Here is a 26,034-nt window from a genome sequence, read left to right on the forward strand (position 1 = left end):
ATACCCTGAAAAATACTTTTTGGAGATATGTGAAATAATAACTTCACTAAGACTCACCTTTTTTGAAGTCTTTTTTATTGCTCTAGATGCTCTACTCAATGTACTGTCCATATCTTTTGTATTTACTTCAAAGGATTCTGGATCAGCAATGTAAATAAGATTTTCCTGTTGAAAACATAAACATTTTTATTATTTTTAAAATACACTGAAGAAAAAAAAACACAAGTGTTGCTAAAAATCAAGCCTTTATGCACTTGTATACACAGGGGAGTATATATAAATGAAGTTACTCAAGATTTTTGATGCATTTGTTCCAGACCTTCTTTTCCACTTGATCCATTTACTAAATGACAATAGTTGTTTATCTAATTCTAATCAGGTAACAATATTTATAGCCATCAGTATCTTTTAAAAATAATATAATTTTTTTTAAATCATACCATTGTAAGAAATTTAGGAGAAAATTTTTAGATAAAATCACCCACAAACTCTACTATTTGCTATTTACATTTTGGTATATTCCTAACAAATACTTTCTTACATGCAAAAACTATTTTATTTTAACAAAATTGGAGTCATGCTATTCAATTCTGTATGTTATGTTTTTCAATTAGTGGTATGCTATGGGCATTTTTTCATGTCATTAAATACTCAAAGAAATTACTCTTAATGAACAGCTTATAAAAATGTCTTCTGATTATACTGGAATTAATTTTATCATTCTACTATTTTTGAACACTTAAAGTGTTTCCACTTTCTTGTTGTTAGGAAAGAAACTATTATAATAGCATGAAAAATGATAAAATGATACTTAGGAATAAACTTAACCAAGGGGATGAAAGACTTACACACTATAAACTACAAAATGTTATGTTGCTAAAATTAAAGGATACACAAATGAATGGAAATAATACATCCTGTGTTTATGAACTGGAAGATTTAATATTGTTAAGAAGTTAATACGACCCAAAGCAATCTACATATTCAATGAAATCCCTACCAAATTTCCAATGTTTTTTTTTTTTCTCAGAAAAAGAAAAATTCATTCCAAAATTCATATGGATTGTCAAGAGATCCTAAATAGCAAAAATAATCTTGAAAAAGAACAAAGTTGGCAGTCTCAAACTTCTTGGTTTCAAAATTCACTACAAAGCTACTGTAATAAAATTTTCTTATTATTGCTTTTTCTTTAAAAATCGTCTTTGTAAAGGGGGTCAAATATATAGCGATTGAAGGAGAACTGACTCTGGATGGTAAATACACAATGTGATACATAGAGGACGTATTACAGAATTGTACACTTGAAACCTATGTAGTTTTACTAACCAGTCACCCCAATAAATGTTAATTTAAAAAAAAAAAAATCATCTTTGGAATCATTCGGTCGAATTCCAGAAAATCCCTATAGGATTTTATAAGGACTTCAATGAATTGACATCTTTATGGCCAGTTAGCATTCTCATTCAGGAACATCACAGGTCTCTCTGGACAGTATTGTCGTTTTCTTAAAACAGGTTTCATTTGTTCCTTATAAGGCTATTCCTAGATTTATACTAAAATTAAATTTGTACCAAATTTTATTGGAAATGGGAGTCTTCATTTATAGCAATTTTTACTTGGTTACTGCAGACAAAGAAAACTATTGATATGTAGATATTTATATTTTATTTGGCTATTTAACTAAACTCCCAATGCTCACTCTGAATTGGTCATCTTATGACATTTTTTAAAAACTGAAAGCTGAAAAATCCAATAGAATTAGGTGGGAAACAATTGAAAACAGTAAGAGAATTACTTTAATAAAAACGATCCATTATGAAATTAATATAGATATACATCAAAAATTCAGGGACACACAAAATAACTTAAACAGCTAAAGTGTGTCATTTATAATAATAATATAAAGAGAAAATTACTGAGGAATAAATCTAACAAGAAAAGCTCACGCCTATGCTTGTATTTCTGGAAAGATAACCATAAAAGTACTAAAAGTTGCACTGCTGAAAAGATTAGTGGGACAGGTGCAAATATTTTACTGCAGTATACTTTTATCTATTTTTTTCTTATGTGCAAATATTTTTCAATCTAAATTAGAGAATAAAGATCACGGCACGAATATAAAACTAAATATCGGTAAATTTACTCCTTAAATAAAATATTTAGATGCAAGACATAATAATGTATATTTAGAGAAGCAAAATACCAAGTATGTTTAATTTTGGTAAAATGCTCTTTTTATAATAAAGGCCCCTGAAATTTAAAGCAATTGCTAATAAAGGAAACAGATTCTCTGTCTTTCTTATTGCTGTCTTAACTATTAACCACCTATGAACTAAAAAGGAAGCAGATGGCTTCATGTTTTCTCTCTACGAACAAATAAATTGCTTCTGATTTGGTGTGGGGGAAATAGATATAAGATATTTTACATTTCTAAAAGGCTCTGAGTTCAGAATGACTGAACGGAAAATATAGCTGTTGCTAAGATGTAAAGAAATGAACTTCCTTTAGCTCTCTGCATAGAGGAAGGTAAATTCAAGCAAATCACAGACAAAAATGCCAAGTAGGGGAAACTTATCTTCAGGACTCCTAGGCTTTTTTCTATTATTCTTTTTTCTCAATAGTTCCCATTCTCCCCTGAAAAATCTTACTGCTTTCTAATCTATTCCTCTAAATTTCTAAAATAAAAATGAATTTTGTAAATAATTAACTCATTTTAATAATACTAACATAATTCTAAAAACATTTTATGCCTTAGTCCACATATCTCAAGCATTAAAGAAGCTTGGGAAAGAGTTCTTCAATCAGCCCCAAATGTATACCTAAGACTAGTTCTAAAGACAGATCTGCTGAGTTTAAGATTATAAAGTAGTAATCAATTTCTCCCACTGTGATACATAATATTCATTTCAAGAGAAACTGTACCTCAGCTACAGTTTTAGAGGCCTATTGCTGGGTGTTAATTCACAGGAAATTTTCTAGCACTCCCGACATCTTAAGCCAATAAGCTCAACTACATGTGAATTCTGAGACCTCTTTCCCTAAGTTCTCTCCCACTAGGCCTCAAACTCACAGATATGAAAGAAAAAATATCTAACATCATTGTGTCCCCTCCCTGAGCCTGTGCCTCAGTGATTTTGTCAAACTCTGTAACCATGTTTGTAACAGATCTTCTGATATGGCCAAATTAAAGTGGTAACAATAACAGACATTTATATTAACAACTTAATCACCTACGGCCAACAGCCAGCATAATAATTATAATTTTAAACAGAAATCATATTGACTCCATTATAAATATTATTGGCTCAGGAACACAAATTCTTCTTGTATATGTTCTATCTTTGGTCTACTCTTCATGTAGTTAGAAATTCTAGTTGTAAGTTTAAAAACTAAGAATTAAGTAGCCAGTGATGATTTCATCAAGATGTAGAATTAGTTTGATTTTTAAAAACATATAAAGACTTGGTGGTAAAAATACTGAAGTGCAGCATAGAACATTTAATTATTAAGTTACTTCTAAACTATTCAAAATGGGGGATGGGGAATGATAACATTGCTGAAATTCAATTATTAATAAAATTATACTTTTGATGTTAGACTTCAGAAATCTGTAGCTTCAGCAAAGCTACCATCTGACCTCAGGTGATTTACGAGCCTTAAGAGTATAGACCACACAATTACAGGTTAAATGTTGGCAAGAGACCAAAAGTACATACTTAAGCATTCTGGGAGAAAATTTTTCAACTGATTAAAACTTTAATCTTTAAATTCTGAAATAAGAGAATATGGGACATAATGTCCATGGGGAGAAAAACTATCAAGAAGGTTTAACCAAGAATAAAGATACCTGGGTTCAAAATGTTAGCTTTATGCTCTTGGCCTTAGTTTCACATATAAAATAGTATCAGATTAAGTTTTCTTTCAGACTGAAAATTTTAATTCTTAAGTCATACACAAATGGGCATGACAAATGAAACTGTGTAGAATAAAATAGTTATACTTAATTTATGCTTAATTATTTAAGCTCCAATTATTTAGGGCACCAAAAATTATATACAACAGGAGGACAAAAACTACTGAATCAAAGAATCAGAGATTTTTATATCTTTTTACCTTTTGTGTATATATATGTATTTAGAAAGACCTCTTCAACATGGCAAATGTTCTCAAATGATAAGATACTGACTCTGGGCTTTTTAAAAAATTTACTGTGTGCAATATTTTAAATTCAGGAAAGAACTCAACAGGAGTCACTAAATATGTGAATTTACAAACATATTTCTTAGTAACAACATTTCACACTTGAAAGAATTTTGTGGTTTAAGTGTAAATCAGGACATAGTTAAATGTTTGCTGCCATCTTGTGGCTAATGAAATTTTTTCATTAGTTATTTATATTTGAGTTCTAGGATTATTAGCCACTTTGTGGCTAAGTAATTCAATACATTGTATTTTAAGGAAATTTTTCCATTAACTGTTTATGCTTTAGTATTATGGTTATAAATGTGTGGAAAGGACTGCATAAGCCAACTAGTCTGATGTCATGATAAATGTAGGACCAATTTCTAAAATAGGCAATCGCTATTTTATACATGGATACCTAGAACTATGAAAAAAAATTCTTCCTTATAATGAGCAGTTTTGTAAGCTTTATAACAAAACTGTCTCCATCATTTTTCTAGCCAGCATTCTATTTTATGACTATCACCTTTATGACTATGACCCTTTCCGTGGAACAATCCTTTATTTATATAACACCATATTTTGGGCTCACAGAAATTTTAAAAAACAAATCAAAAAGTCTGTTAATTGTCCTAAACACTTAGATAGGGAGTTTTAATCAAGTATTATCTACTTTATAAACCACAATAATTATACCTCAATGTCTTTCAAGAGAAAACTTAAGTATAAAATAAACATTCCACTGTCATAGGAATCTCAGTTACAGTAGTACTGCATTGAAATACATTCTCCTCTACGTCACTTAGGCAAAGATGAAGGGGTCTATCACACATCTCCCCCATATATGATGAAGAAATCAAATTAGCTTTTAAGGGACCTATATTTCATTCAAGAGTTATTACAGGCTCCTTAATTTCTGGTGAATCATTTAACTTTGATAATTTGATATTCTCACATATCTTCATTTTAATCTGTATATGATAAAGATAATTATACATTCATAATAGTATTTGATTTTAAGAGGTTGGACCGAGAAAACTGAATTGGCTGCTTGCCTGATAGGAAAAACAACTTGCTATAACTCACCTATTGCTTTCAGTTAGATGAAAGAACCACAGAACACAATACCCTCTATTTTACAAACAGCCACGTCAAACAGCATAATGAAAATCACAGGGTACATTATAAGAAGTCCCAAAAGTCCCACTAAATCAGAGCCATAGGAGCTATAGGCTTTGAGGGGCCTATGTATAAACTAGAAACTCAAAAAAATGTTTCATGTGTCTATAGTTTTAAAAATTCTTTTCCAAAAGTACTTTTCAATCAGCTTTCCTCAATACACAAAAAACGAAAATTCTCCTATATTCATAATTAACAAGTTATTAGAAATGCATAGGTTCAGCCTACATGCATTACCATGGAGTTTAACTTTTCATTACAATTGTGGATTGAGAACTTACAGCATCCGCTTTACAAATGGTGTTGGCTACATGTCGACATAGCATCTTTAGCCAGTTTTCTTTTGGAAGTTCCTCTGATGTCATCTGGAAACTGAGCAGCACATTTGCCTGCTCTGTTGGTGGCCTCACAAGCAAGGCAAAAGCATTATGGCAATCTAGTTCCAGAATCATAAACATTAAGTGTTACTCCTTGGAAAATAATAGATTTATGCAAGTTTAATTCCCTCAGACCAACAAAATTCCAATGAAATTATCTCTTTTCTACCATTCCCGTCCCTTCTATTTTTAATTGGACAAAAGAGCATCACAGTTATTACACTGAAACATTAGAAAGACTTATAATAATAAGCACCATATAGGAACCAACAATAATTTGACATTAAGTAAACAGCATTTTCCATGAAATTTATTATTTTCTATGATGGAGTTTTTTAAAAAAAATTAGTTTATATTTCTTAAAATTCTAGAATTTGAGTTTTAAAATAAAATGGCATTAGAACTCAACCTACTTAAATCAAGTTCAAAGAAACAAAATGTCCAAGCATGAAAATTATTACAAAGTGTTTTGTGACCAATATGTTAAAACAGAACCTATTTTAAACAATGAAATCTTCCATTATTATAATCCAAAAATATGAAAATGATTTAAAATAAATGCACTGCATAACCCTTAATAAATACAGACTTTGACAACCGAGTAAAGATATCAATATAAGTTTATGCTCATGTTTTCTTTAATTGTTTCTATTAACTCAAAGCCTTCCATCTTCCATCATTAGAGGATGGGATCAGTAATGAAACCAGACTACACTGTAAAAATATATGCCCAACATGCAAAATACAGCCATGGAGACACATCACTAGGTGCCAGTTAAATAGATGATACTGTGTTGGGTAGGTACAAACTTTTGGCAATTTCAGGCCTTCAGACAACCCTCCCTAAAACTACCAAAGTTGAGAGTAAAAGTTCTCCTTAATACACATTTAACTCCATGTCAAGTCTACTATAGTTACTTTGGGTGCATTTATTCATGCACGTCTATTCCTGGCTATATCTTAAATGTATCCTTAATAATACAGTCATTGGCAACACAGAAGGTATAAGATGTGGAGCACAGGTAATAGACTGGTGATTTCTTTTGGATTCTGAAGAAATAAAAAGTTTTGGTGTGGGAATAGGCTAGGTTAGGGCATGATTTAGACATGTCACCATTTAAGGGATGAAGATATTCCACAGACTGAGAGAGCACTTCCATTTGAAAAAAAATCAAGCCAGTTCCTAGAGATAGGTGGGACAGAAGTATAAGAACTATATTTAAAGATAATTTACCAGTTAAAAGTAAAATATAAGGGAGTGATTCAAACCTACAATGAATATAAACTGTTTTTATTTAACCAAGTTTACCCAATGAGCATACCTTCTGTCTCTCTTATATCCAGCACCTTCTTAATTTGAGAGAGAGGCATGAGATGAATATGCTTAAGGGAAGCTGGAGGTCGAGTATGGCCAGGAGGACTCCTAAAAGTGCCAATAACTTTATGTCGTTTTCTTGCTATCTGATTATAGGGGGGGAAAAAACGTCATTATAAGTCACATGAATAAAAACAAAGACCGAACAGTTAAAAATAAAATGGCACTAATCACATAAATCTGTATGCAGCTCATCTATTAGTCTCCTATTCCAGAATATGTGATCAGCAGTTACTACATGGCAAATGCATACATGTAATTGTGCAGCAGAAATGTTCATGTTTATGTGAGAAGAGCTGAACAGTCAGGAACACAAGCCAAGGCACCAGATCTTTGCAAAAGATCCCAGAGGTGTGAAAGAACTTAGAAGCATTGTCAGAAGTAATAGGATCAAAAACCCGAGGAATCTTCTTGAGTTCAGGAAGAGGGAATAGTTGTTGTTCTGGAATCTCTGTCTTGGGTTCAAAAGATAATTGATATCAGTTTAAGAGCAGAATTCACAATTATCTCAGATTCTGAGAATAAAAGAGTGAATAACACAGAAATGGTTCTGCCTCTCATATTTTCATACTACTGAGAAAGAGGAAAATTAAACAACACATTAAACAAATGATACAAATTTTAAACTCAAGGTGCTGTGTTAAGACATAACTTTATCTAAGCTGGGGATTCATGCAAAAGGAAGAGATAGGTAAAGTAACACTCAAATCGCCAGGAGCAAAATCAAGTACATTATGTGATTCATGATGTACTTGAGTTCTTCAAATTTTATAAGCTTTCTAAATTTATTGTTTTCATTTCCATGAAAATCTACTATGTTATTTTGCCTTTTTGAAAGAATATCTTTTGAGGTTATAATCATCAACTGAAAGACATTCACACAAAATGAGTTAGATTAAGTTATTCAATGAATTGAGATTGGTCACCATCATATATATGACAAAGTATGGCTAAAAAGTATATTATCTTGTGTTGGCTAATTAGAAAAAAATCAAAAGGCAGTCAGTGCCATATTCACACTGAGGCAGAAATATGACACAGATCTGTTACATATCAAATATTAAAAGTTTATTTGCATTAATGTAGTGAAAATAAGTGATAGACTCTTTAAATAATTATTTCCACTGCAATATTTGAATATATTTTTAAATTAATTTGGTTAAGCAAAATAAATAATTTTAAGGCTCATTTTTAAAAAGAAAAAACTGACAAGTATTAACAATACAAATGCTACTATTAATACAACAAGGTAAAAAAATTCCAAACAGACAAAATGTAAAAAGGGAAATATATTCTTAAAATACTATATTAGTTTAACTTCAGTAACACATCACCTGTCATATTTAAGAGAAACCAATATAGATTTTATCCACTTTAAATGTTTCTAACTTTTACCATACTCCTCATTCCGAATATGCTAAGAGGTTTGTTTTCTTTCTAAAACAAACAAGCTAAGGAATAAGAGTTAGGGATTGTAAATATTGAAGTCCAAATTTAATGTTAGAAATAGAGCTGTTTCAGTTACTATGATTCTGAGACAGGGAGGCTAAGAGTGTAGAACGAAAAATCATTGTTAAAAGAAATGAGAGGCCAGGTTATCACACAATGGACTTGGAAGCTACATGGATGACCAATGGCCGGAATTAAAGTGGAAGGTGAGTCAATGAGCCAGTTACAGAAGACTTCACAGAATATGAAGAGGTGTAACATAAAAAATTTAAAGTTAGCCACAACTCTCTCAGGATTAAGGGGATAAAAACCAGAATGGATTAGCAGGGAAGTACAGAAAACTTAACCTATTGAATGGGGCCAGGTGACCTAGGAATTCAACAGGAAAAACCTAAAATGCTTTAACAGAAGCTAATAAATACAAGTACTGAGCAACTATGAACAGTAAAACCCAATGAGAATGTAAATTGAGGTAAAATGTGATTGACAGTGGACTCTACCCAGCCCCTGTTCTCAAAAGCAGAGCAGCCTACAGTTCTAATTATGGGATAGACAAGAAGTTCAGAATTACCTGTCTCATGATTTTTTTTATAATTTTCTCATTTCAGGGTATGATCAATTGTGTACAGTATTTTCAGTCTTTATTTTTGTGTTTGTGACATTACTGAATAAATGAAAATAGCATTTTTCACTAACCTCACAACAAAACTCTGCATTTAACACAACTGAATTTTTGGTGACTATGCATGACTTACTCTCTAAAATCCCCTTGTATTTTATAATAATACACATGATACAAGAGGGCAGTATTAGAAAAGAAGTGAAGTAGAAAGGGAAAAAGAGGTATAGGCTTAAAAAAAAAAAAAATCCATCAAATAACTTTACTGAAAGCAACAGAAAGTTACCCAATAACAGAAATGTCAAATTAGTCTTCTGGTTAATATCCATTTTATCAAAATGAACAGTTTTATCTTCTGAGATTAAAGAAAATACATTCATTTATATCCCCATTAGGCTGTTTAGTTGTTTAAAAATATACTATTAACAGAATGAACGAAAAAGAGTTGAAAAAGCACAGAAACATAGTTCAACTTGCCTGTAGGGGTAATATGGGGGACAAAAATTTAAGTTAGATGAGAAATTTAAAACTAGAATCACTGCACGCCACCTAATATACTGAATCACTCTAAAATCTGCTGACTTAAGGGGCTCATAATAAATACTATTAAATAATCAAGTTATCCCTCTCTTCAACAAAATACTAACTTCTTCTTTGCTAGAAAAATCTACTTAAATTTCAAAATTAACTCATAATTATTTTGTGAATCTTTTACAAATATAAATAGAAACAAGAAGTTCCTAAAATTCTTGACCTAAGCATTTATTTGCATAGAAATAAACTAAATTTTAATTCTGACTTAAATTTGAAGTCATGGAAATGTATCATACTTCTTAATATTAGGCCTTTTTCTAAAAGCATTCTATTAATAGTATTAAACCAACAATTAGTCTCATCAAAAAAGTGTGATTATTTAAGTTCACTTTACTTTAAATTTATATGTAATACTTCAGTCATAGCTTGGTTGTAAATATTTAACACACAAACCATCAATGTTATTATATTAAGTACAACTTTACCTCTAGGCAGTCATTGAAGAGAAAGAGAGTTACTTGTTCTCCTCTGTCACAGGGGTGCTCACCTAGAGAAATTGTTTCAACTCTTTGGATTAAGCTTCGGTGAGAAGATAAAAGATTAGCCTGTATAGATTGAAAATATTAATAGAAGAGATCACTTGGGAGCAAGTCACTTTTTAAAAACTATATATAATTTAAAGGAAAGTTGTACCAAGATTCTGTTAACCGTAGAATCTAAATAACAAGAAAGAGAATAAACCAGCAATCATCAAAAACAAATACTTACTGGGCATCCATCTACTTCATAAACAACATCAAAAATTTGCTTTTGCGCTTCAGTTTTTCTCTTATCCTCATTAATATGCCTGAAAAATTAATTGAGGTTATTTTAAAACTTGTAAACCAACAGAATATGAAAACTACATACAAATATTAATACATTACATGTCAGAAAAAAGTCCTTCCAGTGAGTCTCTATCTTCTGATAACTGAATCAAGTCAGTTAAAATATTCCCTAAAAGTATTCCACTACATTAAAAAAAATTCCAGACCCTTAAGAAAAGTATGTTTTACTATACTCCTTACTATATGTATTTTTTTACTATACTCTTCTAAAATACATTAAACCTATACAATCTTCAGGTTAACAGTTTTAAGTATGAAATGAAGTTTCATTTCATTTAAACAAAAACTAAGACTACAGCTTCCAGACAAGATGAAATAAGTAGAAAAGAATCTATCCTTCAGCCTGAAACAACTAAAAATCTATCAAAATATAAAGAAGCAAGGCTTCTCAAGACACTGAAAGTCTATACCTGTGAGACAGGAAACAAACAAGGCAAGCTGGCCCAATTTATACTGTCTATAAGAGACATATTTCAAAGACATAAATAAGCTGAAAGTAAAGTGATGGAAGGACGCCACCCAACAATAGCAAAATAGACATTCTTTTCAACTGTATATGGAACAGTCCCCAGATTAGGCCATAAATAAGCCTCAAAAGGTTTGAAATGTCTGAAAGTATATTCTCTGACAACAATGAAATGAAATTAGAAATTAACAACAAAAGGAAATTTGGAAATTAACAAACATGTGGGAATTAAACAATACACTCCTAAATGATCAATGGTCAAGAAGAAATCACAAGGGAAATTAGAAAATACTTTGAGATAAATAAAAACAATAACACAGAGTACCAAAATTTATGGATACAACTAAAGCAATGCTTAAAGGGAAATTTATAGCTATAAGTGGGTATAATAATAATAATAATAAAAAGGTCTCAAATCAATAACCTAACTGCCCACTTTAATAAAATGGGGGGAAAGAGAGCAAAATAAATCTAAAGCAAGCAGAAAAAGTGAAATTGTAAATGTTAAAGTGGAAATTAATGAAATAGAGAATATAAAAAGAGTAAAATTGACAGAACTAAAAGTTGGTTCTTTGAAAGATCCATAAAATTGACAAAACTTTAGCTAGAATGACCAAGAAAAAAAGGGAAAAGATTCAAATTACTAAAATCAGGAATAAAATATGGGACATCACTACTGACCTTACAGAAATAAAAAGGATTATAAGAAAATACTATGAACAACTAACTATATGCCAACAAATTAGATAGTGAAGATATAATGAATAAATTTCTAGAAAGACACTACAGAAAAATGACTCGAGAATAGAAAATCTGAATAGATTTATAACAACAAATCTGAATAGATTTATAATTTCAATTAGTAATTATAAAACTTCTTACAATAAAAAGCCCAGCCCAAAATGACTTCCAATTCTTCATAAATTCTTGCAAAAATATACAAAAAGAGGAAACACCAAGTTCTTCTATAAAACCAGTATTAGCATGATACCAAAGCCAGACAAAGACGTTACAAGAAAACTATAAACCAATATCCTTTATGAATGGACACCAAAATCCTCAACAAAATAATAGCAAAAGAAGTCTAGCAACATATAAGAAGATTTATACACCATGCCCAAGTGAGATTTTATCCCAGAAATACAAAGTCAACATCAAAAAATCAATTAACATAACACACCATCCCAATAAAATAAAGGACAAAAACCACATGACCACCTCAAAACACAGAAAAAGCATCTGACAAAATCCAACACACTTTCATGATAAAAACACTCAACAAACTAGGAATAAATGAGGACTACCTTAACTTAAAGGGAATCTACAAAAATCCCACAGCTATCATCGTACTTAGTAGTGAAAGACTGAATACTTTTCACCTAAAATTAATACAAGACAAGGACAAGATGTTAGCTCTGACCACTTTCAACATTGTACTAAAGCTTCTAGCAAGGCAATTAGGCAAGAAAATGAAATAAAAGACATCCAAATTGGAAAAGAAGTAAAACTATCTTTACTTGCAGATAACATAATTTTGTTTACAGAAAATGCTGAGGCAGGCATCCTCTAAAAAAATTATATGAACTAAAACAGGTTCATCTAGGTTGCAGGGAACAAGACAACGTCAACATATAAAATTCTATTGTCTTTCTATACACTAGCAGTGAATGATCCAAAAAATGAAATAAAGAAAGAACTTCCACTTTCGGAAACAGTTTAACAAAAGAAGAATAAAATTTACATTACGAAAACTACAAAACATAGTTGAGAGAAATTAAAGAAGTACTACATATATGGAAATAAATGTTCATGAATCAAAAAAGTTATTATTGTTAAGATAACAATATTCCCCAAATTGAAATACAGATTCAACAAAATCCCTAAGTAATTCCTCAATGTTCTTTCCCACCACCAGAAATTGACAAGCTGATTCTAAAAGCAAAATGTAAATTCAAGAGACCCAAAATAGTCAAAACAATCTTGAAAAGGAAGAACAAAGTCGGAAGACTCACACTTCCCAATTTTAAAAGTTAATATACAAAGTACAGTAATCTAGACCGTGGTACTAACGCAGTCATTGACATACAGATCCATGATACAGAAGTGAGAATCCAGAAAAAAACCTTCACATTTGCGTTTAGCTGATTTTCAACAAGGGTGCAAAAGCAATTCACTGGAGAAAAGTTGGTCTTTTCAACAATAAGAACATTGATCCATACCTTGCCTTATACAAAAACTAACTCAAAATGAGTATTAGACCTAAATGATTTTTACCTGATGATTAAAAGTACAAAGCTTCTTAAAGAAAAAAGATTATCTTTGTGAACCTGGGTTAGATCAAGATCAAGATTTCTTAGATAAAATTACAAAAGTACCATCCATAAAAAACTGGTAAATTGGATTTCATAAAAATCTAGAATCCCTATTTTGAAAGAAACTGTTTAAAAAAAAAAAGCCACAAACTACGAGAAAATACTCACAAATCTGACACAAGCCTTTTAACTAGAATACATAAAGAACTCTCAACTCAAAACAAGAAAACCCAAATTAAAAAAAAAAAAGGTAGACAAAGATTCAAACATACACAACACCAAAGAAAAGATGGATGATGGCACATAAGCACCTGAAAAAATGATAAACATCATTTGTCATTAGGGAAAATGCAAGTCAAAACTACAATGAGTTATATCACTACACATCTATTAGAATTTCACAAATTAAAATGACTAACCATACTGAGTTGGCAAGGACCTGGAGCCACTGGTACTCAACATACACTGTTGGTGGGAATGCAAAATTATATAACCACTTTGGAAATAGCTGGGCAATTTTTTAAAAAGTTACATGACCTAGCCATTCCTACTCCTAGGTATTTATTAAGAAAAATGAAAGTATGTGTCCATACAAAAATTTATTCACAAACGTTTATAGCAGTTTTATTTGCAATAGCCAGAAACTGGAAACAATCAAAATGCCTACCAACACATAAATGGATAAACTGTGGTATAACCATAAAATGGAAAACAATAAATGGAAATGAATTATTGATAAGCAACAATAGGACTAATCTCAAAATAATTCAGGTGTTTGAGAACTAAAACATGTATAACTTAGAAAAAAAATCACATACAACCTTGATCATTTCTGATCAGAACTTTGTCTCCAAGTTTAACAATCAAGCTCCCCAAGTCAATTTCATTGAGTTTATACTTTTAATACATCCCCAACCAATCTCAACAATTTAATTCCTTAAAATAAAAAGTAAGACATAAAAAGTCAAAAGTAAAAGTGAAAAAAGTACTATAAACCTTTTCTTTTTATTTCATCATGGTCAAATTCCCAAGTTACATTAAAGTAATGAACATAAAGACAAAAACAAGCTATGACTAGAGATATATAAAGAAAATGTCTATTTAATTTATAACATTTTCAAATTTGTAAACCATTTTTACTCTCTGTGCAAATAGTTTAATACCTTAAGAAATAAATGTATTAATCAATGTATTCTTAATACTTCTCTCTCATCATTTTAATGTGTAACTCCACTATTAGGAAAATAATTTAGATATTTTACATTTGTTGATATTTTTCTCTCCATTTGATTCTAATTGTTCTATCAATTTCATTCTAAGTCTAAGAAACAATAAGAAATTGAAATAATGCACTTACGTCATTACTTCCTTTAGTGACCCAATAGCTTTTTCTAGAGTGCTTTTGTCAGGATTTTCTTCAGCCGTATGCTTCTTAAGATCTGTAATAATATAATGTTTTTTCCATGATTAACAAAAATTCAGTGGTTTTCCCATCTAAGACTTAAAAATGCTATCTGAATAGATATACGCTGATAATTTTTAAAGACACTATCTAACCTTTACTTTAAAAGAAACATTCATGCAATGTTCCCTTAAGAGCTCTCTTCTTACTATTGCCTAAACTTTCAGAATACATAACACAAATTTTCTTACATTTCTATCTCAATTCCCTTCTAGTAAAGCTTGGGGACTTCTAGATTTCTTAAACTCTCTCCATAGTGCCGAATGAAAACACATGGTCCTCAATTAGTTGAGAAATCATTATATATGTTATACTTCATACCGGCGCCCATGACTCCATCACAGAGAGCATTCGGTGTCCTTAAAAGAAGAATCCTGCTTAGGTTCATGGGATGCTTACACTTTGACTCTTCTTACCCAGGTTGTTCATAATGTTCCCTAAGCCATCTTTCGCCTAATGGTTCCGTAGTACTACTACACCCACCTAATCTTTTAAGTGAAATGATAGAATAAAGGCTCAGAAATCAAGTTCATTTTAGTCATGACAATATTTGATGGATTTCTACAAGTACTAATGAAACAATAATGAAGAAAGCAAAAAAATACAATGCTTTATAAAGTTAAAAGTTTCCTTGTTCATATATTCTCCTTATAATCTATAAAATAAGATAGCTTTTGAAGACCGGGGGAAATCATTTTATAAACTAGTAATTCTAAACTACATTAGATAAACTTAAAGAGAACAAAAATTGTCAATCTTTTGGTTAGTACTGTAATTCACATGTTAACCAAAATATTTTAAAGAAAAAAATAGATTAAACAGTCACAAAATTAGCCTCCTCGTCAGCTATACCTACTACTATAGTTAAGGTTTGGGGACCAAAATGCTGTATTACAGATTGTTTCCTGTTTGTAATATAATTTTCACACTAAATTTTTATATAAAAACTGACACTATCCTAAAAATATTCACTACTTTAGCAGCTAAATGTAAAGGCATATTCATATGCTTGTCTTTTACTGAAGGCAAAATTTATTCATAAAAATTAACTCTCAGCTGTAAAACTCCCTTCCGCTGACATCTGTAGTTTAAGTTCTAAAATAAATGAATGCACAATTCAAGAGTTTTCTGCACTAAGAAAAAGAAAAAAAGTAAGCATAAGACCAAGTATACATAACCTAAGATTCAGAAAAGAACCAAATAACTTGAGATAGATGAATATCTTGTCTTTTGATTTTGTGGGTGAATGTTACGTTTACATGGATATAAATCGATTTTGAATTAATGACACACCATCAAATGCAAAAAGACTTTCAGTAGGGAGATAAAAAGTACAATACTAGTGAATATAATTGATATCAGAACAAATACAATATTTTAGGCCAGAGTGAATTTTCATAGCACCAATAAATAAGATTATTCACGAAGATATTTTTTATGCCAAAGATATAAGCTTTAATGCTGAAATCTAAAAAAACTATGAAAAGAAAAAGAATTTCAAGTTTTTTAGAACAAAACAATTCCATAAAAACATCCATGGATGTTTTAGTCTAAAAACAGATCAGAGAAGTACCATTCAAAAGTAACGCAACACTGGGTAACCTCTGGACTGGTCTGATGAGAAGTTCAACAAGGCTTTGCCGTCCACATTCTGGTTTAGCCTGGTTTATCTGAAAGGAATTAATTTATTCAACAATTTAAAAATAAGGTTTTCTGCAAACATTAGATACCCTTATTAGATTACACCTTATCATTAGTGCCCTGATAAGAATAGGAGAGGTGAGATGGCTGGCAATTGTTCTCTGGCAGATTAATGAGGCTGAATAATCTCCCAGGACCTGAAATGAACTCCTGGCCAGCCAAGGGTTAACATCTTAAACAGAAGTTGAGTTCGTTTACAGACTACTATATAATTCATCTTAAGTCGCTCTTAAGCCTATCTAATTCACAAGAAAAGGTTTTAAAGTATTAATTATGCTGATAACATTGGACAAACAAAGTAAGGCACTTGTAAGGGAAAATAATCATTAAAGGCAAAACAAAATACCCCTGGAAAATTATCAGGTGTTTGAGAACTGAAACACATATAACTTAAGGAAAAAACAAAAATCACATACAACCTTCTCATTCACTTAGCTGCCTCCTGGACCCTGCTACCTAATATGTCAGAGCTTCTGAAGTTAAACATCACTACCACTCTCCCGTACAGCTAAAGTTATAGGAAAAACTAATGTGCTCTTACATGGATACATTTTTTTCTAAAAGTCTAATTTTAATGAACTCCTTCAGAAATTATTCTCAGATTTTTATCTGAAAGAATGTACATTACCTTCAGAAAAGCATGAAATCTTGGTTTCTGTTTTTCACATTTAATAATTGTTTCCTTGCTCATTTCAAAGAAGTTTACAAAGGGAGGGTAGGTTTTTACCAAATCTTTTGACTAGGAACAAGAAAGAAAAAAAAAATGAAAAACATTAATTTGTACTGCATGTCACCCTTAGACAATGAAACTTAAAGGAGAATAATCAGTAGTCACAATCTGACATATTGAATGCAAAAGTTTAAAATAAGTTTCTTCTCAAGTTAAATACAGAAATTTATTTTATAAACTTCTCACTAATGAGTGAGTTAATTGTTAAACAAAATGCCTCAAATGGTACACACAGTCTAAAACTTGAAAAGCAAATAAAGACCCTGAAAGAAACAAAAGTATATTAAAGCTTATTGAATTGATATAAACATGACAAGATTAAAAACTTCTACAAATTTAATTTACGACAAAGGAAACAAGACATGCAATGGAGAGAGTCTCTTCAATAAATGGTGTTGGGAAAACTGGACAGCCAAATGCTAAAGAACAAAACTTACACAATACATAAAAATTAACTCAAAATGGATTAAAGACTTGAAGGTAAGACCTACAACCATAAAATTCCTAGAAGAAAACATAGGAGGTTAAGCTCCTTTACGTAGGTCTTAGCGATGTTTTTGTGGATCTGACTCCAAAAGCAAGGGAAAACAAAAACAAAAATAAACAAATGGGACTACATCAAACTAAAAAGGCATCTGCACAGTGAAGGAAATCACCATCAAAATGAAAAGGCAACCTACTAAATGGGAAAAGATATTTGCAAATCATACATCCTATAAGGGGTCAATATCCAAAATATATACAGAAGTCATACAATTCAACAACAAAAAAATAACCGGATTTAAAAAAAAAGGGCAGAGGACATACAGATGGCCAACAGGCATATGAAAAGATGTTCAACATTATTAATTATTAGGGAAGTGCAAACCAAAGCCACAATGAGAAATTACCTCACGCCTGTTAGAATGACTATTAACAAAAAGACAAGAAGTAACAAGTGTTGGCAAGGATGTGGAGAAAAGGAAACCATTGAACACTGTTGGTGGGATTGTAAAGTGGTGTGGCAACTATAGAAAACAATATGGAGATTCCTCAAAAAATTAAGAATAGAACTACCATCACTCCTGGGTATGTAGCTGAAGAATATGAAAACACTAACTCAAAAAGATATATGTACCCCTATGTTCATTGCAACATTGTTTACAATAGCTGAGATACAGAAACAACCTAAGTGTCCATCAATGGATGAATGCATAAGGAAGATGTGTGTGTGTGTGTGTGTGTGTGTGTGTGTGTGTGTGTGCGTGTGTGTAATGGAATGTTATTCTGCCATAAAAAATGAAATATGATCATTTGCAACAACATGGATGAAGCTTGAGGGCATAATGCTAAGTGAAATAAGTCAGAAAGAGAAAGACAAATAACTGTATGATTTTACTCATATGTGGAATCCAAAAATAAAACAAACAAACAAAAAACACAAAAATATTTATAGATACTGAGAAAAGATTGGTGGTTGCCAGAGTAGAAGGGCTTAGGGGGTTGCTGAAAAGGGTCAAGGGGTCAATTGCATGGTGATAGATAATTAACTAGTCTTTTGTGGGGGGTCATCACTTTGTATTGTTTACAGTTGCTTAGTTATAATGTACACCTAAAATTTATATAATTTTTGAAAAAGTCAATAAGTTCAGAATATAGCAATTAGAGTTGATCTATGCAGAACCTAAGAATATGCTATTATTTATTAAAGGATCCAAACCATCATTAAAATATCAATTATATTACCCAAAAATGGAAACAAGAGAAAGAAAAATGTCTTGACTAATTATGGAGACTAACAGGTATCAAAAAGATATGTGACATTAATTTGCATATCTGGAATTCTCAACCAACCAGAAAAAACATCTATGAAACTATATAGTAAGGATGGAAATTATTAATAGATGGCCTCAGAATACAAAATAAATGTGCCAGAACCCAAGGCACTGAAACGTATAAATCATATTCAAAGAGACAGAAATTCGTAAATCCTATTCACAGCACCTCATTCAAAATGAAAAGAAGATTTTATTAGAAAAACTTAAATTACGTGGTTTTTATCCTAAAGAGAAGCAGTTCATTAGGAGCTTTTATGCAGAACAGACACAATGACAGCAAAAAGTGATACCAACTAAGGAAAGAGAAATAAAAACTTATAGAACATTTGTTAAAAAATGATTAATCTATGGCCATTTATGAAAGTCAAATAACTTGATATATAGTAAAACAATTATAGCACAGAATGACAATTAGTGTTTCTAATGATGACCTTGAGCTATTGAGAAAGTGTTAAATCGTATATTTTACAAACAACACCGTCAAAGTTTGAAAAGTTTTTAAAACAGGTGACTTTCATTCCGTCAGTTCCTTGAAGAGATACTTTAATCTAAAAACTTTACAAAGAAATAAAATACTTACATATTTAAGAAAGATGTCGCCAATGCTTTTGCTGTCATCCCAATTAACAATAAGGTCTTCAAGATCATCCTGAAAGAGTGCAAATTACAACATTTAAGACTCAACTTGACAACCCCTTAAACATCATTTAATATTTTCAAGATGATTTTGTGAAAGTACTTCACAAAGTGTCTTAATTTGATGTGCAAAACAGTATCACATTCTTTCTCAACAAGGAATTAACTAATTTTTAACATGAGAAAAATATCCTTTGAAAAATAATTAAGAAAATATATAGTGTCAAGTCAATAAGACTAAGCCTAACTTCCCAACATGATGTGATAGTTCAACATCTTATTAACTACAAAGCTGATTGGCATTGTTTATTATAGAAACTACTTTCAATCCTGTTGCTGAAGCATATCATTTAACATCAGCCATTAGAAACTGCAGTCTACAATAGGGGTCAACAAACTTGACTTAAAGGGCTAGATGGTAAATATTAAGGCTTGAAGGCCATATGGTTTCTGTCACAATATTCAATTCTGCCCTTGTAGAGTGGAAGCAGTCATAGACACCATATAAACAATTGAGTGTGGCTGTGTTTCAATAAAACCTACACCAAAACAAGCAAAGCTTTACTAAAATCCAAACCTGGCTGGATTTAGTTTATTGACCATAGTTTGCTAAGCCCTGGTCTATAAATCTCCTCAATAGTCATACTAAAATATTACATATTTGTAAAAATTTAGAAGACATTTAAAAACTTTATAATAAAACGCAAATCAGATGAGAAAATGAAATGCCAAGAAATGATATGCATTAAATAAAATTCTAAAAGTGACATTAAAAAGTAGAAATTAATACATTAGCTCTTTTATACCAGAGGTTCTCAAAGTGTCATCTGCAAACCACCCAGCACACCTTTTAGTGGGATCCACAAGATTAAAACTATTTTCATTACAATACTAAGGCATTATTTGACTTTTTCACTCTAATTCCCTTGCAAGTATTCCAGTTTTCTAGAGATTACATAATTTGTGATACTGCAACAGACTGAATTAAGAAGTAAATATGAGAAATAGTCTTCTATTAAGCTGGACAGTAAAAAAGTAAAACGCTTCTCACTATTTCTTTTTTGGAAATTAGTTATTTTTTATAGAGAATATGTTATTTATGCTACGATATAATGAGTTATTATTACTTTAAAGCATTAACATATAGTTTTAAAATTGGATATCCACATACAAAAAGATAAAAACTTAAACCCTCACCTCACCCAAAAATTAACTCAACATGGACTGTAGACCTAATTGTAAAAGCTAAAACAATACAACTAAAGGAAACACTTTGGATTAGGCAAAAATTTCTTAGATGTGATCGTAAAAGGACAGTACATAAAAGAAAAATAAATAAACTGGACTTCATCAAAATTAAAAACGTTTGGACTTTACAGGTACCATTAAAAAATAAAAAGACAAGCAACAACAGACTGGGAGAGAATATCTGCAAAACGCATGGCTGATAAAGGACTTGTACCTGCAATTTATAGAGAACCCTACATAAGACAACAAACAATCCAATCAAAAACTGGACAACAGATCTAAGCACACATTACACTAATGATAGTATACAAATGACTAAGAAGCACATGAAAAAAAAGCTCAACATCATTAGTCATTAGAGAAAAGCACATAAAAACCACAATGAGATACACTTCACATCCTAGAATGGCTATTTAAATAAAAAGATACGTATTGGTGAGAATGTGGAGACATTTGAACATCACACATTACCAGTGAGAATGTAACATGATGTAAAAGCCTGGCAAGAAGAAAAATTTTAAATATGACCCAGCAATTCCACTCCTAAATATCTACGGAGGAAAAATGAAAGCATGCCCACACAAAATTTGCACACAATGTTCATAGCAACATTATTCATAACAGTCAAAAGCTGGAAACAATCTAAATTTCCATCAGTTGGTGACAGGATAAAGAAATGTGGCATAGCCATATAATGGACTATTATTTGGCCATACAAAGGAACATACTACTAGCATGTTACATCATAGATGAAATTAAAAAACACGTTAAGTGAAAGAGGCATGACTTAAGACATCACATACTATATATTTGCATTTATATGAAAATTCATAGATACAAAGTAGATTAGCGGTTGCCTGGAGCTGGGGATAGGAATGGGGATTAGCTATAAACAGGCACGAAGGATCTTATGGGAGGAGATAAAAATGTTCCAATATGGGTTTATGGTGACGGTTGCATCACTTGGCAAAGTTATTAAAATCACTGAATCATACATTTGTTTCAAATGTTTCATGTGAATTTAAAGACATGTGAAATGTACCTCAATGAAGCTGTTTAAAAACTGATGCATCTTAAAAAATATTTTTAAATTTTCTTTTAATTTCAAATACAGTTAAACCCACATGAAAGTTCCTCAATAATTTCTAAGGATAGAAAAGGATCCTAAGACCAAATAATTTAAGAACCACTCTCCTACACTAGCAGATTCAGAGAAGTTCAAACGGAGAAAAAAATTACTTCTGAGAGCATAAAAGTTAACTGAAAGCAAGAATACTTTCATAGCCCACAAGTCAAGAACTAAGATTTAACTATTTGAAATTATACTTGAAAGCAGCAAAAGGAGAAAAAGATTATAAATAAGACTAACTTTGGGTCAACATAATACAGTGGATTCTGGCACTAACTAGCTAGTGTTAAATACTGGCTCTAGGGTTTCTTAGTTCTCTGCCCTTGGGTAAGCTACTTAACCTATTAGTGCCTCAATTTCCTATTATGAAAAATTAGGAGGGTAATGATTCCTGTCTCATAAAGGATTAAATTAGTCACTACTTGTATAGCACTTAGAAGAATCCCTAACAGATGGTAGTATTCAATAAGTTGTTAACTATATTTTCCTATGTATTTAATATGACAGAGGAGAAATATTTGGAAACCTGTGGTGCAAAAGAGAAAAAAAACTCATAGCTCTGACAATATAATCTAGTGGTATGTTTTTAAAGTAAAAAACTACAGGATGGCTGCATATACTTATATAAGAACATTGCTACCAGGAAACAAAATAATTTCTAGGCACTCTAAAAAATAGTCTACTCTGTTTCTGGTTAACCTTTAATTCTTAATGTTTGTTAATTAAATACAGATTTCTGCCTTAACTCTTAGCTCAGGAACTAAGTAATAAAGGAACTAATAAGGCTTAGAGAGATTAAGTAATCTCCCTCGAATCACAGTTGTGAACCAGTATTCAAACTCAGGTTTGTCTGACTTCAGAGCCCATGTCATTCCACTTAATCCATATACCACAGTGCCTCACCATTAGAAATGAGGAGTTAGTATAATTTTTAAACTTGAAACCAGCTAAAAACAACTAAGAGTTTAAATATTGGTAATCCAACTTTTCAGAAGACGCGTAAAGAATTATGTTACACATCAGAAACAGAAGAGTGATAATCATCTTCAAAGCTCCAATAAATCAGCTAACATGGTTTTCGGAATTTGTGATCCTATACACATAAAAAGTGTAACTTTTTATATTAAAAGGAGACTTTGCACTCCTAGAATGGCTAAATGACTGACATAAATTCAAACTGATCTACAAATTAGTGGTAGAACACCAAGATGAAAACCTACTTGCCGGGCCAGCCCAGTGGCTCGGGTGGTTGGAGTGGCCATGCTCCTAATGTCGAGAGTCGCCGGTTTGATTCCCACATGCACCAGTGAGCTGTGCTCTCTACAGCTAAGACTGTGAACAATGGCTCTCCCTGGAGCTGGGCTGCCATGAGCTGCCATGAGCTACCATGTGCTGCCAGGAGTGGCCGGCAGCCGACGAGAGCTGCCGTGAGCTCCTGAGTGCAAGGTGCAAAATACCAGCATGGGCCAGGGAGCTGTGTCCTACACAACTGGACTAAGAAACACTGGTTTGAACCGGAGTGCGGGGGAAGGGGAGGCACAAAAAGGGTGAGGGGGAGAGAACCTACTTGCCTTCTCATTCTACTGTTAGGTCTCTCAGAATTTCTTATGCAACAAGTAACATTCCAAGAATACTTTCCACTTTAAATATTCAGAACCCTAACTAATATATAAGTATAAACCAGCCTGAGACTCTAGTTTTCTAAGTTGTTTAGAAAAATAAAGATTCCTAAAAGAATAAAACAAAATTTAAAAAGGAAAATTCCTTCAGAATTCACGTCAGATAAAGAAATAACCGAAATATAATCAAGGATTTTGATAAAATACAAAATAAAAGCATTTGATAAACTGCATTTTTATTAACTTATAGATTTTTATATTTTTGTTTCTAATGTGCATTAAAGTCAAAAGTAATTTAATGTATTTGTTTGAAACTTTTCATAATTCAGATTAATCTCTGTACTGAAATATGGAATAAACATTAACATGGGTTGTTTTGAGGAGAAAACTGATCAGTTTTGCTCAAGCACCATGTAGGAAAAATAAGAGGAAATAAAACTAAACTACTTTTAGGAGTAGTTTAATTACTTTACTAAACTAATTTACTATGAGAAATTACTTTACTATGTGAGGTTGATACCTGGAAATCATAGACCATTTAAAAAAAATCATTAAAAAGAGACTAGCACTGTCTTATTTAATTTTAGCATTTATCTGATTATAAATAAAGAATTGAATAAAATGATTTCTAAGTCCCTTCCAGCTTCAGTTTTTGAAACAAACCGAAACAAAACAAAAACATACAACCCAAAAGGAACAGCAGAAAAATAATACTAGCAACCATATGTCTCTATAGAAAAGACTTAGTAAGGCCTTAATTCCTTATATTCAGGATGAATTGAAATCAAAAGATAGGCAAACAACAAACATTAATAAGGCACTGGAACAAAGAACAAATCATTTGAAGGAATAAATAAGAAGTTTAACCTTGAAAAATCATAATAAACATACACAATCGAAAAGAATTAGTATGCCAGTTAACTCAGTTGGTTAGAGTGGGATGCTAGTAACACCAAAGTTGCCGGTTCGATCCCCGCATGGGCCAGTGTGAGCTGCGACCTCCACAACTAGATTGAAACAATTAACTGATTTGGAGCTGATGGGTCCTGGAAAAACCCACTTAACATAAATAAAAGTTTAAAAAAAAAAGAAAGAGAAAGAATTACTATGAACCAAACATATACAAATTTACCTTTATCTTAGTGTGAACATCAAAGATATCTGGGATACTACCAAAAATAGTCTTAATCTCCTCTGGTGCAAGGATAGGCCCACCACGTTGTCCTTCCTCTTCCAATGGTACTTGAAACAACTAAAAGGCAAAAAAAAATAAAATAAAATAAAAAAATAAGTAGATTTTGAGAAAAGAAAAAAAAAGCTAACATAGACAATGATAAAGGAAAGATGAGATGTTGATAAAAAAAAGTTTTTAAAAATACTTCTCCCTAAATTTGAGACCTTTTGCTCATAACATTTTCACAGTTCTACAAAATTACTAAAATATATGTTAGTGCGATACAAGAATAACTTTTATTTTTATACAAGTTATTAAGGAAGAAAGCAATAAGTATTCTAGTTACTAAGGAAAAAAAGCAATAAGCAATCAGTTATTTCCAGATATAAACTTACTATAAGTACTAAATGTTTTGAAATGGTAGCACAGAACCTTGATTTAGGGGAAAGAGACAAGATTTGAAGCTAGAAGACCTGTTTGTATCCATGTTGTTGCCTGTATCAATCTGAAAAAATAAAAAATAAAAAGGTCCTAGAACTAATAAGTGAGCATAGCAAGGTCACAGGATACAACGTGTGCACATACATGTGCACACACAACATACATACACACAGACACATCAATATTTCTATGTACCAGTAAGGTACAAATGGAAATCAAAATTTAAAAAGTATCATGTACAGTATAAAATGACAATATTTAAGTATAAATATATAATGGGTCCTTGAATAACACTGTTTCATTCAACATTGTTTCCTTATAACCCTGATGAAATACCCTACGAACTTAACTGTTATTTATATCAAATAGCCTATGGTAAAACTGGTCTCATTATACATCGTTTCGCTTAAAGTCACAGAATCTATGGAAGACATTAAGTGACGACTTACTGTAATAAAACATGAACATGATGCTGAAAACTAAGGATGCCAATGAAGGAAATCAAAGATCTAAATAAATGAAGACATGGTCATGGATTAAAAGACTCAATACAGTAAGATATGTCGATTCTCCCACAAATCATCCTATAGATTTAACCCAATACCGATAAAAACTTCAGGGCTTTTTGTAGATAAAGAAAACCTGATTATAAATATGTATATGGAAAGACAAAGGAAGTTCTCAGTATAAAGCTGCA

At 31.4% G+C, this 26,034-nt stretch overlaps 1 protein-coding gene across 1 annotated transcript in view; it reads right to left on the reverse strand.

Moving 5' to 3' along the window:
* The window catches only part of ECT2 (epithelial cell transforming 2), a 51,874-nt gene that overhangs the window by 4,993 nt on the left and 20,847 nt on the right, over nt 1-26,034 (reverse strand). Inside the window, 10 exon segments of the mRNA XM_033092488.1 lie at nt 58-165; nt 5,643-5,797; nt 7,061-7,199; nt 10,201-10,320; nt 10,484-10,562; nt 14,738-14,819; nt 16,416-16,512; nt 17,172-17,282; nt 19,671-19,739; nt 24,855-24,974. Coding sequence (XP_032948379.1) covers nt 58-165; nt 5,643-5,797; nt 7,061-7,199; nt 10,201-10,320; nt 10,484-10,562; nt 14,738-14,819; nt 16,416-16,512; nt 17,172-17,282; nt 19,671-19,739; nt 24,855-24,974 — 1,080 coding nt within the window.

The sequence above is a fragment of the Rhinolophus ferrumequinum genome, chromosome 2 (genome assembly GCF_004115265.2).
Source record: "Rhinolophus ferrumequinum isolate MPI-CBG mRhiFer1 chromosome 2, mRhiFer1_v1.p, whole genome shotgun sequence".
Classification (NCBI taxonomy): domain Eukaryota; kingdom Metazoa; phylum Chordata; class Mammalia; order Chiroptera; family Rhinolophidae; genus Rhinolophus; species Rhinolophus ferrumequinum.